Here is a 16,792-nt window from a genome sequence, read left to right as displayed (position 1 = left end):
CTATCCAATTCTATGCTCACTATGCCAACCCCCATCAAGTCCAGTTTCTGTTGACCTGGGAGTGAGGTTTGTCCCACAGTACAGCATTAAATAAAACTGACTTTCCCTCTCCCAGAAGCAATCAACTGCAAGTAGTTCCTCAGCTAGGGGTGTGACTTTGTGCCCACCTACCCTCCTCTATACTGGTGTATTGTCTGGCTTGGGCCTCTAGAGATCACATGCTTGCTGTCTATCATGTCTTAGTTAGGGTTTCTATTGCTGTGAAGAGACACCATGACCAGGGCAACTCTTACAAAGGAAAACATTCAATTGTGGTGACTTACTTACACTTCAGAAGTTCAGTCCATTATCATCATGGTGGAGAACATGACAGAAAGCAGGCAGAGATGGTTCTGGTTACATCTTGATTGGAAGACAACAGGAAGTAGACTGTAACAGTGAGAATGGCTTGTGTAAATGGAGACTGCACGTTCGTTTCCTGGTCACTCAGACCTGAATAATCACACAAAACTATATTAATTGCAACACTGTTTGGCCAATGGCTCAGGCATATTCCTAGCTAGCTCTTATATCTTAAATTAAATCATTTATATTAATCTGTGTATTGCCATGAGGCTGTGGTTTACTGGTAAAGTTCTGGCATCTTTCTCCTTAGGTAGCTACATGGCGTCTGCCTGACTCTGCCTTCTTTCTTCCTGCGTTGTTTAGTTTCCCCACCTACCTATATTCTGCCCTGCCATAGGTCAAAACAGCTCCTTTCTTAACCAATGGCAATAAAACATATTCATAGCATACAGAGGGGAGTCCTACATCAAGCTTGAGCATAGGAGATCTCAAGGCCCACCCCCACTGTGACACACTTCCTCCAACAAAGCCATACCTATTCCAACAAAGCCATACCCCCTAATAGTGCTACTCCTTTTGGGGGGGCATTTTCTTTCAAACCACCACACTGTCACAATTCTAAGCTTATTAGAATTTTGACTGATGAGACTTTGGCCAACTCCAGAAGCAGCAACCTCAGGTGCCAGGCATAGTGCTGCCACCAGAGGGTCTCATTCGTCTTTATATTTGCAGCTGCTTCAGGAGTGGGCGTGTATGGAATGGCTGCAACTAAACTTTCAGAGCAACATTAGAGCTTTTGTTTACTGCAGGAGGTCTCTGAGACCTCCACAGCCGGATGATTTGTGAGAGGCAAGAAAGCAGTTCGTTTCAACACAACCTTGAGAGTGTGACCCCAAGTGTTTATTTTAGGCATATTTAAGCACAGCACAATTTGGTGGAAACTTTCCTGCTTACAATTAACTTGATCCCACATGCATAACAAAGCATATGTAAGACTCTTCGAGGAGCAAAGTAAGCAAAACAAGGATTGGGCAGGACTACATTGAAACTCTTTGTAAAGTACATGTGAGGTCGTCCATAAAGATGGGTTCTGTAGTGTGAATGGGACAAATAAGTCTATGAGAAGGGTCTTGGGAAGTGACCGATGTGGTTACCCACCACACCAGGCTGGAAAGCACAGATTTCCCCAGCCTTCCGGGTGGATAACAGGTGTAGCATTACTTCCCTTGAAGACATGACCCTGTATGCCAACATTCCAGGTTCCTCTAGGGCTTATCTATGAACACAAAGACTTCCGTGCTTCCCGCATCTCCTACTTTTTATTTTCAAGGAAAAGCGTTGTGGGTATAGTAGAGGCTAAGGTATCCATTGCCTGCATGGCTCCTCTAGCTGTTACAAGCAAGCAAAGCAGAGCTATGAGAACACCTAGCAGAGGAGCAAGGAAAGGAGAAAGTCACCTTAACCATGATGGCCATTCAGAGGTCCTTTGAGAGACTTTGTTTATCTCTTTTTGCAGATCATTAATTTGATCATCAATACTATGAGAAAAATATGAAAATCTGTCATATTAAAGCAACACATGCCAGGAAATTGTTGACAATCAAGATTGTGCTTGAGCAACAAATAATCTATAGTAGTAGCTCTTTTAATGAGTCTTTTTCTGTCCCTCCAGCCACTCCCAAATAATGACACAGAGACTTATTAATTATGAAAGCTTGACCTACAGCTTAGCCTTGTTCTTAACTCATTCTTTTTTTTTTTTTTTGAAGTTTTATAATTATATTTATGTACAGAAAACTCAGCAGTACATTTAACCCAGTTTAGTGGCGAGTTCTTTGGCCTTTGCCTTTTCCAGCTTGGCAATTCGAGCCACAGATTTAGGACCCAGGACGTTGCCTCCCCAGTGGCGGCCGATCTCATCATATCTGCCGTTGTAATTGGTCCTAATAGCTTCCACCAGCTTGGCCAGAGCACCCTTGTCTTCCGAGTTAACCTGTGTGAAGGCAACAGTGGTGCACGTCTTCCTGTGGACCAGCCATCCCAGCCTGGCCTTTCCCTTGATGATGCAGTAGGGGACCCCCATCTTGCGACACAGGGCAGGCAGGAAGACCACCAGCTCAATGGGGTCTACGTCGTGGGCAATCACCACTAGCTGAGCTTTCTTGTTCTCTACCAAAGTGGTGACTGTATTGACGCCCGCTCGAAGGACAGGTGGTCTCTTAGTTGGGACATCCCCTTTGCCGGCAGCTTTCTTCTCAGCACGGGCCAGCAGCCTCTGCTTCTTTTCCTGCTTGGTCTCTGGCCTGTACTTGTGGGCAAGTTTAAGCAACTGGGTAGCTGTTTGCCGGTCCAGGGCCTGGGTGAACTGGTTAATGGCAGGAGGAACTTTGAGGCGCTTATAGAGGATGGCCCTCTGCCGCTGCAGCCTGATGTAGCGGCGCCATTTGACGAAGCGTGTGAGATCTCTCTTGGGCTGGATGTCCTGCCCAATGCCGAAGTTCTTAGGCCTCTTCTCAAACAAAGGATTCACCACCTTCTTCGCCTCCTGCTTCTTCACGACGGCGGGGGCTGGGGCCACCTTCTTCCTCTTGGCCTTCTTTCCCTTGGGCATCTTGCCGGGCTGGAGGAGAGAGAGCTTAACTCGTTCTTATAATTTAAATTAACCCATTTATATTCATCTACATTCTATCATATGCCTTACCTCTCTTCAGTCGCGCGCCTCTTGTTTTCCCTCCGTGTTTTCTGGCTTCGCCCGTACACCTAGATTTCTCCTGCTCTTCCTTTCGCTCCTTGGAAATCCTTCCTATACCTCCTGCCTAGCTATTGGCCATTGAGCTTTTCATTACATCAGTCACAGCAATACGTCTTCACAGTGTGCAAACAGTCCACAACAAGCTCTGGTCTGTAAAACTGTGGTTCTCAACTCACCCATTTCTTGGCTGATTTCTGCTAACATGTTTGCTGTAGTGTTACTAATCATGTAGGCCAGTTTTGAAACCACTTTTGCATTCTAGTAATCATGTCTGGTACTAGTAATTTTTAAAAAAAAGCATAAAAACAGTCCTCAAGAGCCGGGTGGTGGTGGCGCACGCCTTTAATCCCAGCACTCGGGAGGCAGAGGCAGGTGGATCTCTGTGAGTTCGAGGCCAGCATGGTCTACAAGAGCTAGTTCCAGGTCAGGAACCAAAAAGCTACGGAGAAACCCTGTCTCGAAAATCCAAAAAAAAAAAAAAAAAAAAAGTCCTCAACATGGCAAAACAACATTGTACTGTCTTCTATAAGGACATACTGGCATTTGGAGTCTATAGTGACAAGCTGAGAATTAACATGTAATATAGTTAGTAAATATAACAGCATCATTTTGGGGTCAATAGTATTGTGTCCTGTTGTCTTTCCAAGGTCTTGGCTTGATGAGTTGAAGTCTTAATGTGTCCCTAAGTCAGTGCCGTCCTGGTCAGGTGTGCTGTAGCTGGAACCATCTGGGACCTCATCTCGGAAGACATAAGCGTAACCTCACGCTGATGGTAGAGTGACTAAGTCATTTCCACGGATTAGTTTCTAAGTATTTTCATTTAACAAATAACTTAGGCTGTGTCTCCTTTAGGGCTAAATATTTTGGGCAGCCAAAGAAGCAATATTCTTTAAAGTGCAAAACGTTAAAGTAAACCTGGCTAAATGTAGCCTAGTGTGTATAAACCACCTTTTAAAAAATTTGCCATTTAAGTATTAGATGTTGTCATTCCACAATAGCTTGACCCTGTGTGTTGCAAGGGATTTCACTAACATGATTAAGATTCCATATACTGCAAAATTCCTTAAAGCACTTACTAGTGTATGCCGGACCGTTATCAGTTTTTAATTGTAATGGAAATCCTAGGAAAGAAACAGTGTATAATAAATGTTTGACTACATCCAAGATGGTCTCACCCTGTGAACAGAAGTAACAATCATATTAGAAAAAGTATCAGCTGTTACATGAGCATATTTTAAATTTCAAATTTCTGAGAAATCTGTTGGCCATAATGGCACTGGATTTTAATCCTTGAGGATTAATTACGCCAGCAGAGGGCAGTGGGGTGAAAGAAGAAAAAGATCAGGCGTGAATGATGTGTTGTGCTTGTTCATGGGGTAAAGAGAATTGTACTTGTAACGTTTTTCATTTTGATGAAGAAGTTCTTGAGATTTTTGAGTGGCCTTTAAGGAAAGTACTAGGGGCAAGGAGGCAGCCAGCGCCTCATCTTGAGCACTAGCGGATGCTAACGGACCTGGCAAATTAGAATGAGCAGGAATATGAATTATGAAAAAGGTTGAGTTCATTATCATATAGATATCTGAAGGGAGAGAAATAATTATGAAATAACATCAGTAGTGGGCTTGGGTTTAAGTCTTGAAGCTTCTAATAGAGAAATGGTTTGAGCACAGTCCACAGAGTCAGTTGCAATATTCAATGCCTGAGAAACATCTAATAAAAGCTGATTGATTTCTGTGAGGGAAGGCAATTGATGTGGGTACAATTTATTTTGTGGAGGATGTGGAATCTGTATATAAAACATAAACTCCTTGTCCTCTTGAAGAACCATCTGTAATAGCATTAAATGGGATCTCTGTACGATTCATTAGTGGTAATTGTAGGTAATACTCAAGGGGTATCTTCAAAAATCCTAAAAGGGGGATCATTGGGTTAATGATTATCTATAGATCCTGAGGAACATGATAATATCACTTGCCAGTTATTATCAGTGTGAAACAAATAATCAACCTGCATTTTATTTAATGGTACAGTGACTTCTGTAGCTTCTTTACCACTAACTTGTTTAAGAAGTCTCCTTCCCACCATTATCCAGTGTATAATTTCTTGTAAACAAGGAGTTGCAGATAATTATGACATTCATAAATTTCTATAATACCATTACCTTGTTGGTCTATAATCCCAGTAGATGAGGAGGAGGAAGGATGAACAAGTCATAGATAAGGAAGTAAGAGACCACTTTTATCATCAACATTATTTAATAAACCAATAACTCCCTCTGCTTTCGAGTTTTATGTTTCTGATCAAGTATAAGTAACAATCTCTGGAAAGTAACATAAAGAACACAGCCAAATTTTTAGTAGTAATAGTGATAAGGACGTACCAAACTGATATGGCCCAAACGTTTTTGTAAGTAACTAAGGGAAATTTGTTTGGGAAGTTCTAAGTAGAGGATGATGGAGAACTTGTTGTGTGATAACATCCTAAATAATCGTAAAGTGATTGCTTTTCATTTTATTTGGAACTAGGTTTAAATTTGTTCTCTTTGCATTTACCGTGGAAGCAACGCACTCATTTAAGGATCGATTAGATGAGCTGGAGAGCAAAGTGTCATCCATTTAATGAATGAACAGTGACTTGGGAAATCCCTTTTGATAAAACTTTCCACTGATTTCAGGTCATTCGTTGGCTGTTGGTTGTTTAAAGCAGGAAGAGAGAATGCAAAGCATTCCTTATTATGATGTAAAGGAACAGAAAAGGCCATCTTTTAAGGCAAGTGTAACACTGACTGTCCTTGAGGATTCACAGTAGGAGCCAGGGGCCTTTGCTGGAGGGACCCACTGTTTTCATAGTAGCATTTATGCCCCTGATATCATGTAACAGGAAAATTTATTCTTCTCCTTTTATGAATTACAAAAATAGGGGAATCCCAGGAACTGACTAAAGGTTCTATGAACTAACTGTAATTGTTCCTGCACTAGAAGTTGGGCCTGTTTTAATTTTTCCCCATAAAGGGGTCATTGATCAGTCCACACTGGGTCATCAGAGACCCATTGTATTTTTAAAGGCTGTATGGATGGCCCTTGATCAATGACCCCAATTAGGGGGTATACTTCCTTGTATTATAATTATCAGATGATTTGTTATGGTAAGCACTGCTTGCATTTGTTACAATATATCTGTTCCCCACAGATTATATGAGCGTCCTGGGACAATGTCAGGCTGCACAGTGCCAGAGGAAGATTCTTCGTCAGTCTGATTTAAGACAGTACTTTTTAATGAGTCCCATTGGTGGCCAACACCTTGTAAAGGTGGGCCTCTAGACATTGGCAATGTGGGGGCTCTGTTCTTGATAATAATGGAATGACCTGCGCCAGTATCTAGAATACTTTTAATGGAATCGTTTTCCATATATAAGGTCAACATATGATGTCTATCCTCAGATAACTGATTGTCCTTAAAGCAAAGGAAATTAATCCCATTGCACTGTCTCTGAATGACTGGATACTGCGTTAGAGTCTGGTTCATCTTTGATTGTCTGGGTCAATTTTACCCTTGATTCTTGGGCTTGGGATTGCCCCCTTGGGAGTTTAAAGGCTTACCATCCTTCTCAAATTTGAATTGACATTCCTTAGCCCAATGTTTTCCTCTTTGACATCATGGGCAAAGACAAGGGACTGGATTACTAGATTTTTTTTTTTTTTTGCACTAATTTTTTCAGTGTCCTTTATTTCCTCATCCAAAGCAAGGTCCCCTTTGAGCAGTTTTGTGAATAGCTGCAGCAGTGACTGACGCAGCGTGAGACAGCTGCCAACATCCTGAGTGACTGTCACCCACTTAGAAAGACTATGTCTTACTGGTGCTATAGTAGCTCTGCACCCTCTGGTGGCTCTAGCAAACTTGAGCTGCCTGGCCAGGATATCTGCAGCTTCCCCATGAGTTACTTCCTCTTCTAAGGCCTCTTAACTTGAACAGGAAACTCAGACCAAGGCTCACTGACCTTCTGTTTTAGTGGCCAGCGAGTCCGCAGTTTCTCCATGATCAGGACCAATTCTCTGGGCTTGCAGCAGACAAAGGTGTGCTGGGTCAAAACTCCAGACCAAGCCATTCATCTATAGTAGAGCATCGCTAGATTGTCCCCCTCCTCAAAGCGTGCAGAATTGATAGGGACGTTATTGCCATGCTTTCCTTCTGCCTGTTCATCACATTCATCATACTATCTTGCTTTCCATATCAAGTATTGTCCTGGGTGGAAGCTTCACATACTTGCTTATTGTCCCAAGGAGTAACAATATCCCTGCTTAAATTGTCCCATAACACATCAGTAAATAGAGCAGGCACGCCATTGGCGGCAACAGATTTTCTGAAATTCTTTGAGAACTCAGAAGTAAATTGGTACTGTTGACACATATTTGGGTCCTGAGGATTTAAAATCATAGGCATCGTAAGAACTGGTATGGTGAGAGGTTCGGTCCAATCATTTCCTGTTGATTATGCCCCTTATCTTGTATAAGTAGTCTCTGGAAGTGAGGCGGCATGGACTGAATTTCTGAATTTAGATTGATGAGAATGAATATTTGCTGTACATGATTATAAAATTAAGGTGTTTGAAAGGGGAGGCGGCACATGTGTCTAAATCAGTCTCATTAAATGTAGGCACAGTACCCCCTGCCGAGCTGTGTCCAGAGGATCTTCCTCTTTATGGTCCTCTTGGAAGGGATCCAGGCAGTACATCACTGCAGTCAAGACCGCAAAATAATATGACAGGAATTTTGTTCCCCTTTTCGTGGGCTCTTTTCACATTAGCTCCTATGCCTCTCCAGCTGGCAACATCTATGGTTCCTTGTTCAGGAAACCAAGAATTTTACAGTCACTTGTGTAAGTCTTTGAATATTTTGCTAAAAGACATCTCAATAGTTGTACAAAATGCTTTGCTCAGAGGACTGAGATGAACCCATATTATTTCATTCTCTCTTACAGTTGAAACTCCTTGGGTGAGAGGACTGAATTCCTACGCTTTTATTTAGAGAAAATTTTTCTTACCTTCTTCAAGTTGTGGGGTCTCTGCAACCTTTACATCCAGCGGAGTGGTGATCCGTGGGAGGCAGAAAGTCAGTTCTATTCAACATGAATAAGAAGCCAGTGTTGGTCCAAACCTTGGGAATCTGACCCCAAGTAGTTTATTTTAAGCCATATTTAAGCACAGCACAATTTGATAAAATTTTCTTGGTGATAATTAACTCAATACAGTGTTCACAAAAAAAAATATAGATCTTCTCGAGGAATAAAGTTAAATAAAGAACAGATGTGACTACATTAAACTCTTTGTAAAGTCCATGTGACACCTTCCATAAAGAGGGATTCTATAGATTGAAAAAAAACAAGCAAACAACAATACTAACATTTATGATGAGGGTCTGGGAGTGGGTGTGGCCTCCAGCCCCACAGACAGCACAAAGGACAGTGGGTCAGAATGTGCAATCGACCCCAGCCTTCTGGGTGAGTAGCGGGTGTAGCATTCCTTCCCTTGAAGGAACAACACTGATGAGAAATGTCTCTCTGTATGCTGTGAACATGTCTTTTTAAATTCATTTTTAAATTTCATTTTACAGTCCATCCACAGTTCTCCTACCCCTCCTCCCAACCTCCCTGCCTACCCCCAGCCCACTGTCCACTCAGTCCTCCCAGTGGGTAAGGGTTCCCAAGAGAAGTCATCAAAGTCTGACATATTAAGTTGGGGCAGAACCAGTGCCCCCCCCCCAATAAGGCTGAGCATGGTATCCCACCATATGAAATGGGCTACAATAAGCTGGCTCATGCACCAGGGATAGATCCTGGTCCTACTGCCAGGTGCCTCACAGATAGTCCAAGCTTCACCACTGTCTCCCACATGTGGAGGCCTAGTTCAGTCCCATGGAAGCTCCACAGCTGCTGATCCACAGTTCCTGAGTTTCCATGAGCTTGGTTCAGCTCTCTCTGTAGATTCCTTCATCATGACCTTGATCTACCATTGGTTAATAAAAAAACTGATTTGGCCAATAGCCACGCATAGTAGAGTCAGGTAGGATACAGGGAGAAAAAGGGTGAAGTCAGAGAGATGCCCGCAACCACCAGAGAAGCAAGATTTGAGGTAGCAAGTCACAAGCCTCATAGTAAAATATAGAATAATAGAAATGGGTTAATTTAAGTTGTAAGAGCTAGTTAATAATAAGCCTGAGATAATAGGCCAACAGTTTGTAATTAATATTAAGTTTCAGAGTGATTATTTGGAAACTGGCGGGCAGAGGAGAAACCACCAGTTACACAGCCCTGTGTGTCAACGTTCCAGGCTCCCCAAGTGCTTATCTGTGGACACAAGGACCCCTGTGCTGCCTCTAGTTGACTATGACACTTAGAATCAGAATAGATGTTTTTGACTGTTTTTTTCTTAATCTATTTTTTAAAATAGGAAATAAAAAATGTATTTTTAAAACCTATTTCCTAGGAGTAAGGGGAAGAGGATAGACAATGTTTCCTGGTATATTTAAGCATCAATGTTCCAGTGAGTCTTAGAATCTCAGGGTTATAAAGAACAGTGGAATCATAGTCTTACAACATGGGAGCAGTGGAAATCTATGTGCTACAGAACCCTAGATTCCCAGGAGTGGTGGTTTGGATGAGAGTGGTCTCCGTGGTCTCCATCTCCATATATTTGAACTCTTGGTCCTTGGTTGGTGAAACTGGAAAGGATTAGAAGATATAGTTGTTGGTTTTTTTTTTTGTTTTTTTTTTGTTTTTTTTTTTTTTTTGGTTTTTCGAGACAGGGTTTCTCTGTGGTTTTGGAGCCTGTCCTGGAACTAGCTCTTGTAGACCAGGTTGGTCTCGAACTCACAGAGATCCGCCTGCCTAAGATATAGTTGTTGGAAGAGGCTTGTCACTGGGGGTAGAAATTGAGGTTTCAAAATCGCAAAGCCTTCCCAGTTTCTCTCCCCCCTTCCCTTCCTTCCTCTCTCCCTCCCTCTCTCTACCTTATGCCTGCAGATCAGATGTGAGCTTTTAGCTTCTGCTTCAGTGCTATACTCCCACCATGGTGGTCATCAACTCTGGTCCTCTGGAGCTCTGAACTCCCAATTAAACGCCTTATTGTATAAATTGATTTGGTCATGGTGCTTTGTAGCAACAGTAGAAGAGTAACTAATCTTTCCTAGACCTATAGGATCTTTCTTAAAAGACTGAAGTCTTGCAGTCAGATCAAGTTAAACTAAATATCTAGAGGGCTCTCAGGAGACCTTCAACGTGTTGACTTCTGCTTTTCTATGTTCCTGCCTTAGAGGGCTTTTCCTGACTTCTTATCCTCAGTGTGCCCTGGTGGCTGACACTTTCTTTTGCTTTATGTCTGTTCATTTGTTAGAACTGCTCATTACCCAGCATGTGATGATTTTTCCGCCTTCTTTGCTTGCTGTCCATCTCCCATATACATTATATTAAAGTCAAGAACTTTAGCTGTTGACTGTTAAAACATTCTTAAGACAGTCCTGGCATATTACAAGAGCTAAAAACAGTTATCCGTTCATTCCACGAATATTTATTGCATACTCACTTCCTGTTGGTCTCTTGGACATGATCTTGTCTCAGGATGGGAGAAAGGTCTCAGTTTAAAGGCTAAGCACAATTGGTGGTAGATAAGTGGAGCACCGTGTTGAGAAGCATTCTCAGAGATCTGAGAATCCAAAGCGCATGCGGGAAAGTGATTAACAATGTCAGGCATGAAGCAACAAAGGAGGAAAGAAGCCGCTACTCCTGGGGCTCCTTGAGCTCCAGAAAGAGATGGGGAACCTGGAGTTCAGACAGCATAGGGAACCCCATGATTCTTTCTGTGTCTTTTGTGAATGGAAGGGCCATTAATAGGAAACCAGAAAATGGAGCCTAGTCCCAATTAAGGAAACTTCATGAACATGTTCCAGGAATCCCTAACTGCCAGTCTTGAAGCGTTGCATATCACAGAGCCAAGTGCTCTATGACCCAAACCTTTGACATCAGCCAGGGCTGTCCATATTTGCATGACCACGATTTGCATAGACCTTATTTGCATGCCAGAGATTGCAAAACTGGAAATTATGTGTGTAGCAACTCATATTAACCTCCTAGACTGTACACCGGCCAATCTGAGCTGTATGCCCTTTCATGTCGTGAATGACATGCTAGGCAACTGTGCACAAGACACTCATCCTAACCGAAAGTGCTTCTCTAACATGGACACACTGCCCCCCAACATTGTGTGATAGGCAGAACTCTAATTGTACCTCAGACTGCTGCCCTCTGGCAGTATACTCAAAAAACTATTTTCCCTATTTTATTGTAGATGGTAAAATCATTCACACCTGTGTCTGTCAGACCCTTGCCCGACCATAGGTTGTGTACACCTGTTCACTATGCTGTCGATCTCACCGTGTTAGACCCTGAGCTGGAGGGCACCTCTGTACCTCCTTCCCCGCCCCCATTAGTCTTCAGGTTCTTCCTCTTTTCTGGGTCTTTGAAGGGGTTAAAAAGATGCAGAAGTCCCTGGCCCTGAACCAAGCCTGGAACCCAATTCTGTCTGAACTCACAAACCAGTTATTTTTAAAAAAATCCAAAGAGAAAAGGAAGAAAGAAAAAAAAAAGAAAAGAAAAAAACCCTGACTGTTCCAGTCACTGTACCAGCCAGCTGAGAGAATAGAGAGTTGAAAGGAACAAAGGGTTTCCTCAAACATGCAGATCAAGGGCTTGGCTTAGGTGGTAACCAGTAACCTACCACCATGTGCTTTCTGACAGAACCTTCAGAATGGCGGCCTCTGTTCCTGCCCCAGTCCTGGCAGGGGGATGGGGAACCCAGGGACGCTCTCCTCCCATGCCCTGAGGTCAGCAGCTTATAATCAGAATCTGAGCACTGCAAAGTTCGCGTCGCTCTGGCACATGCAACTCCAAACCGACTTTAAGGGACATTGTCATCAGCCTATGAAGCATGAGCGCCAGCTCCCCTGGTTCTTCCTGTTGCCGTCCTTCCCTTTCACCCCTGGCACTGAATTTTGTCTTAGGACAGCCTTCAGAGCCTGGGAACAGGTGAACTGGAGGACTTGGAGCGAACAGGAAGAAGGGATCTACCTGATATTCTTGAACACAGGACCAAGCTAGAGTCTGGGGCTCGTAAGGTGTCTCAAACCAAGTACAGGATCCTTTGTTTAAAAGTAGAGCTATGACCCTGAGCCATGGAGACTTCTGGGCCCGGGCTGCATCTGAGGGCCATGTCGGGGTTCATGGTCCTATCATAGCCCAGGACTGGGTTGATGTCCAGGGTTCTTCTTTTCATGGAAGATAGTGCAGAAAACCAGGTCTGGACCGAAACCTGAGTCCATGTTGGTTTCCGAAGGTCAGGAGGCCGCCATAACTGCACAGATCTGAGTACTCTGCAAAGCAACCCAAGGCTATGGTAACACCCAGGCTGAGCTGCAGCCTGGGGCCATGTCTGGGTCTGTGGCCCTGCTGTAGCCACGGTCTGTGTTGATATCCATGGCTCCTGGTACCACCAAAGGCCAGGCACATGCCAGAGATCTGGGCTGCCACCTGGGGTCAGGCTGTTTTCCTAGGGTCACCTTGCAGCTGGGGCAATGCAGATCTGAGCTGCCTGTGCAACCTCCCGGGGCCATAGCGACATCCAGGCCAGGCATGTCACCCACGACCATGTGTAGGTCCAGGGTTCTAGGGCAACCTGGCCCTATGGTGATGTTCATTATCCACATTGCCACTAACACCCTCCCCCGCCTCTAGACCACCACCTGTAGCCATTTTGGGGTCTGAAGGACATGTTGCTGCAGGATCATGCCAACCTCAGTGGTTTGGGCTGCTACCTATGACCATGGTGCTGTCAGGACCTGAACTGCTGCCGAGGGCCACATCTGTATCTGTGTCCCCACCAGAGCCAGGGTCTGCATCCATGTCCCAGGCTCTGGTTACCACCAAAGGCAGTGCAGATGCCCAGGCTGACACCTGAGGCCATCTTGGTGTCCTCAATCAGCGTGGCCAGCACTGCCACCCAGGGCCATATTGATACCCATACCTGCGCTGTGGCTTGGGGCCATTTCTGAGTCGGTGGTCCTGCCACAGCCAGAGTCTGTGTTGAGGTCTCTGGCTCTCATTGCCATTGGGCCAAATGACAGCTGGAGATCTGAATCGCCACCTGGGGCTAGGGTGGCGACCAGGGACCACACTGCTGCTGGCCACATCTGGATCTGAGAGGCCTGCGCTGTCACCTGGGGCCATGGTGACATCCAGCTCCAAACTGCTGCCATTGACCACTTCTGGGTCTGTGGTCCTGCAACAGTTGGGGTATGTGTAGATCTCTGTTGCCCATGTTACCATTGGGGGCCGTGCAAAAAAAAAAAGAGTACGAGGGCTCTGCTGACCTGGCCCCACCTCTCACCGGCCCAGAGTGACCTGCTCCCCCAACATACAGGAGAGCCTGCCTTGAAAGTCCCCATACCTGGGATAATGGACCCTGAAGATTCCTGATTGGGAAAGCTGGTCCCACTGCTAATAAGAGAACTGACTCTCCACATTTGCTCGTCCCCACCCCTCACTATGGGCCTGGAAGAGCCCGTTCCACCCCTCGCCTGAGAGGAGTGGTCCTAGCAGCTTGAACTGACCACCTCAGCTACCACCCAAGCACACATCTGTAACAGGGGAGTGCCTGTTCGTTTCCCCGACCACTAAGACCGGAATAATCACACAGAAACTGTCTTAATTACAACATTGCTTGGCCAATAGCTTAGGCATATTTCTAGCTAATTCTTATATCTTAAATTAACCCATTTCTATTAATCTGTGTATCACCATGTGGCTATGGCCTACTGGTAAGGTTCCAGGGTGGCTGCCTTCTGTGACCCAGGGTGACGGCAGGATATTGGAGATGAAAGTCGGTGGGGGTCCAGTATTGATGATGTTCTGAAGTCAGAGACCTTGAACCTGACCAACCGCTCATCACACGATGACCATTTGAATGTAAAGCTGTTCGGACAAAAGGATCTATTGCATGACACACAGCAGCTCCCAGTGCCACTATGATGAATGACAGGCGGAGGAGGGGGAGAGGTGGAGGCTAGAAGTATTTTTCTTTCTTTCTTTTTCTTTTTGTTTATTTTTATTTTTATTTTTTTTAGCCTTTTGGTGGGTAAGGGGGCACTACCAGAGTGAGTTGTGGACATGGAGGAACTAGGAGATGAGTGGGACTGGGGTGCATTGTGTGAAATTCCCCCCCTCAAAAAAAATCAATAAAAATGGAAAAGGAAAGAAAAGAGCAGAGCTATTGCAATAATCATAATATCATTAGGAGTGTCAATAGGGAGCATTTACAATGAACAGGAACCCTGCGGAGCACTTTGTGTGGCTCATCCTTACCAGGGTTTCAGGACCATTGTCACCTCTGTGGGACAGATGAGAAAACAGGTTCAGAGAAGAACAGCGGCCTACAGGACCTCACAGTGTGAGCCAGTGGGGTCAGGACACTGGCCGGATAAGCTTGACTCTGGAATTCTCTGCCTATCCTCAGACACACTGAAAATGCTGACACTACAGAATGAGAGGGAACTGACTCACCGCAGGACAGAGGAACAAGTACGTGCTCGCATTCCTCCCTTGTGCCCCAGCTTTCTCATTTTTTTCTCAAGGGTTTCCGTTTGAAAAGTATAGACCTCAAAGATACTGTTTCAGCCAAGCCCAGAGAAACAACATATCTCCTTTCCCAGGAGGGAGGGAGCCCGTGAAGCCAGAGCATTTCCCTTTCTCCGGGCCAGACTCGGTTTCCTCAGCCAGGCCTTCCCTTGGCTCTCTTCCGAAAGTCGTCAGCGATCTGCCAATCTGTTGCTATTAAACGCTCAGCCTCTTAATTGTTGCCAAACGCTGCCCCTGATTCCCACACGCTGGCTTTATCGCTTGCCCAGGTATCTACGTAGTCTGTTCCTTGGTCTCTTTGCTTCAGCTCTAGGCTTCATCAGAACAGTAACATTGTCCCTTTCGAACAAACCAACAAAGTCTCCTCATACCCTTCATGAGTTCCTATCCTCAATGGAACCAGGGCTAAACTGCTGGTCCTGGCGCTGCTCCATCTTCTCTGCCTCCCTTACAACAGGACTCAAGACAAACCAGATTTTCTACTCCAAGCTCTTGTTCTTCTCCCGGCTTCTCTTCCTTCTTTTCTCTGCGCTCAAAAGCCACTCCTCCCCTGTGGTCTTTTTGGATCTCATCTCTAGCCCCTCCCTCCACGAACACCACGCCAGGATGTTGTCCACATCAATGCATTTCCAGCATGTTGCCTCTGCCAGTTTGCTTTTGCAAACTAGAAAACTCCAAGGTCTCATTCCTCCATAGAAACATCAAACTAACACTCAGGAGCAGGATGAATAGATGCAAAAGCTCTGGATAACAACTAAGGTTTATAACAACCAAGTATACATCCAGTTAAGGAACAGCCGCTTTTGAAACAGGAGTTCTCTGGCCTCTGTTGGGCTCAGTTCCAGTGTTTCCCTGGTGGAGCTGCTGCACTGGACTAGACGAGGTAGCTGTCCTGCTCCTGGTTTTCTTTCTGCAGACCTTACTCACGACACGCCAGCATGTTGCGATGGCACTTGCATGCTACTCTCTGTTTATTTTGACTCTGATCTTTCTCAAGCGGAGACTACCCACGGGCTCTGTTAAAGAAACAGGAGCAGGACACACAATAGACTGCAGATGCTTGTGGTCAGACTGTGGAAGGCATACATAATAAGCCATCTGTGACCCTGGTCAGAAGCCGGGCACTTCAGTGCTACTCGGCACCGTGGCATGTGCAGTATGAAATGCACGTGTATGTTCAGAACCAAAGCTTCCATGAAGTTCCATGCAACATGGGCGAACACTACCTGAAACTTCAGATTCGTTCCAATTTGGTTTTGATGGATGGCTCGTTGTTACGCATTCGGCAACCTTTTGCTGTTGCCAGATTTTTCCTGCCTCCCACATTCAGCTGTAAGATCTCACATGGGGTGACGCTTACAGTTTAAGAAGTCGGGTATGTATAATCCCTGTGAAAGTCAGGAAGAAATATCTGCAGTCTGACAGGTCATAGAACTACAGCTGTTTATAAGCATGGGTAGAACATACTTTAAATGTCCATCAACAGGTGAGATCAGGTATGTTCAATGTGGGGTGGCTCACCAACATGGCTACCTCAATAAGACCTGGGCAAGGACGTCACCAATAGATATACTAACGTGGAAGACAGAGTGATCACGAAACCTCAGCCTTAGACAAAGAACTGCCTGCAATTAAGGAATGTTGAAAGTAGGAGAGATAGTCATCCTCAGGGAGGATACAGCATTATTTATCCAAGACCAATAATCAGCCTGAAAAAATACCTATATAAAATTATACAGACTGATCAGATTGCATTTTTATATTAAGATATGTACATGTGTGCATATGCATGTATACGTAACAGTAATTAAAGAAAAAAGGGCAAGAATTGAAAAAGAGCAAGGGGGTTAGAGAGAGGGGGGTTAGAGCGAAGAAAGGGAAGGACAAATGATGTGATTATACTATAATCTTAAAAAAATATTTTCCGTCATAGGTAGTTTGTCTTTATGAGGCTATTTTAATTTAAAAGAATGAATATGTGACTGCTAACTATGTTGGTATGTTATAAAAGCACAC

General features: G+C 44.6%; 1 protein-coding gene across 1 annotated transcript; it reads right to left on the bottom strand.

Moving 5' to 3' along the window:
- Positions 1-2,115: 2,115 nt before the first annotated feature.
- Positions 2,116-2,962, bottom strand: LOC130881611 (60S ribosomal protein L7a-like). Its single transcript, XM_057781253.1, has one exon. It carries the CDS (start codon positions 2,954-2,956, stop codon positions 2,156-2,158), a length of 801 nt encoding a protein of 266 aa, XP_057637236.1. The 5' UTR covers positions 2,957-2,962; the 3' UTR covers positions 2,116-2,155.
- Between the last annotated feature and the right edge of the window lie 13,830 nt (positions 2,963-16,792).

This window comes from Chionomys nivalis, chromosome 9, assembly GCF_950005125.1.
Source record: "Chionomys nivalis chromosome 9, mChiNiv1.1, whole genome shotgun sequence".
Taxonomy (NCBI): Eukaryota; Metazoa; Chordata; class Mammalia; order Rodentia; family Cricetidae; genus Chionomys; species Chionomys nivalis.
Note: the sequence above shows the minus strand (reverse complement) of the source record. Positions and strands in the feature narration are given on the sequence as shown.

Coding starts and splice junctions, on each gene's coding strand:
- LOC130881611 (XM_057781253.1), bottom strand. CDS start 2,956: ATGCCCAAGGGAAAGAAGGCCAAGAGGAAGAAGGTGGCCCCAGCCCCC.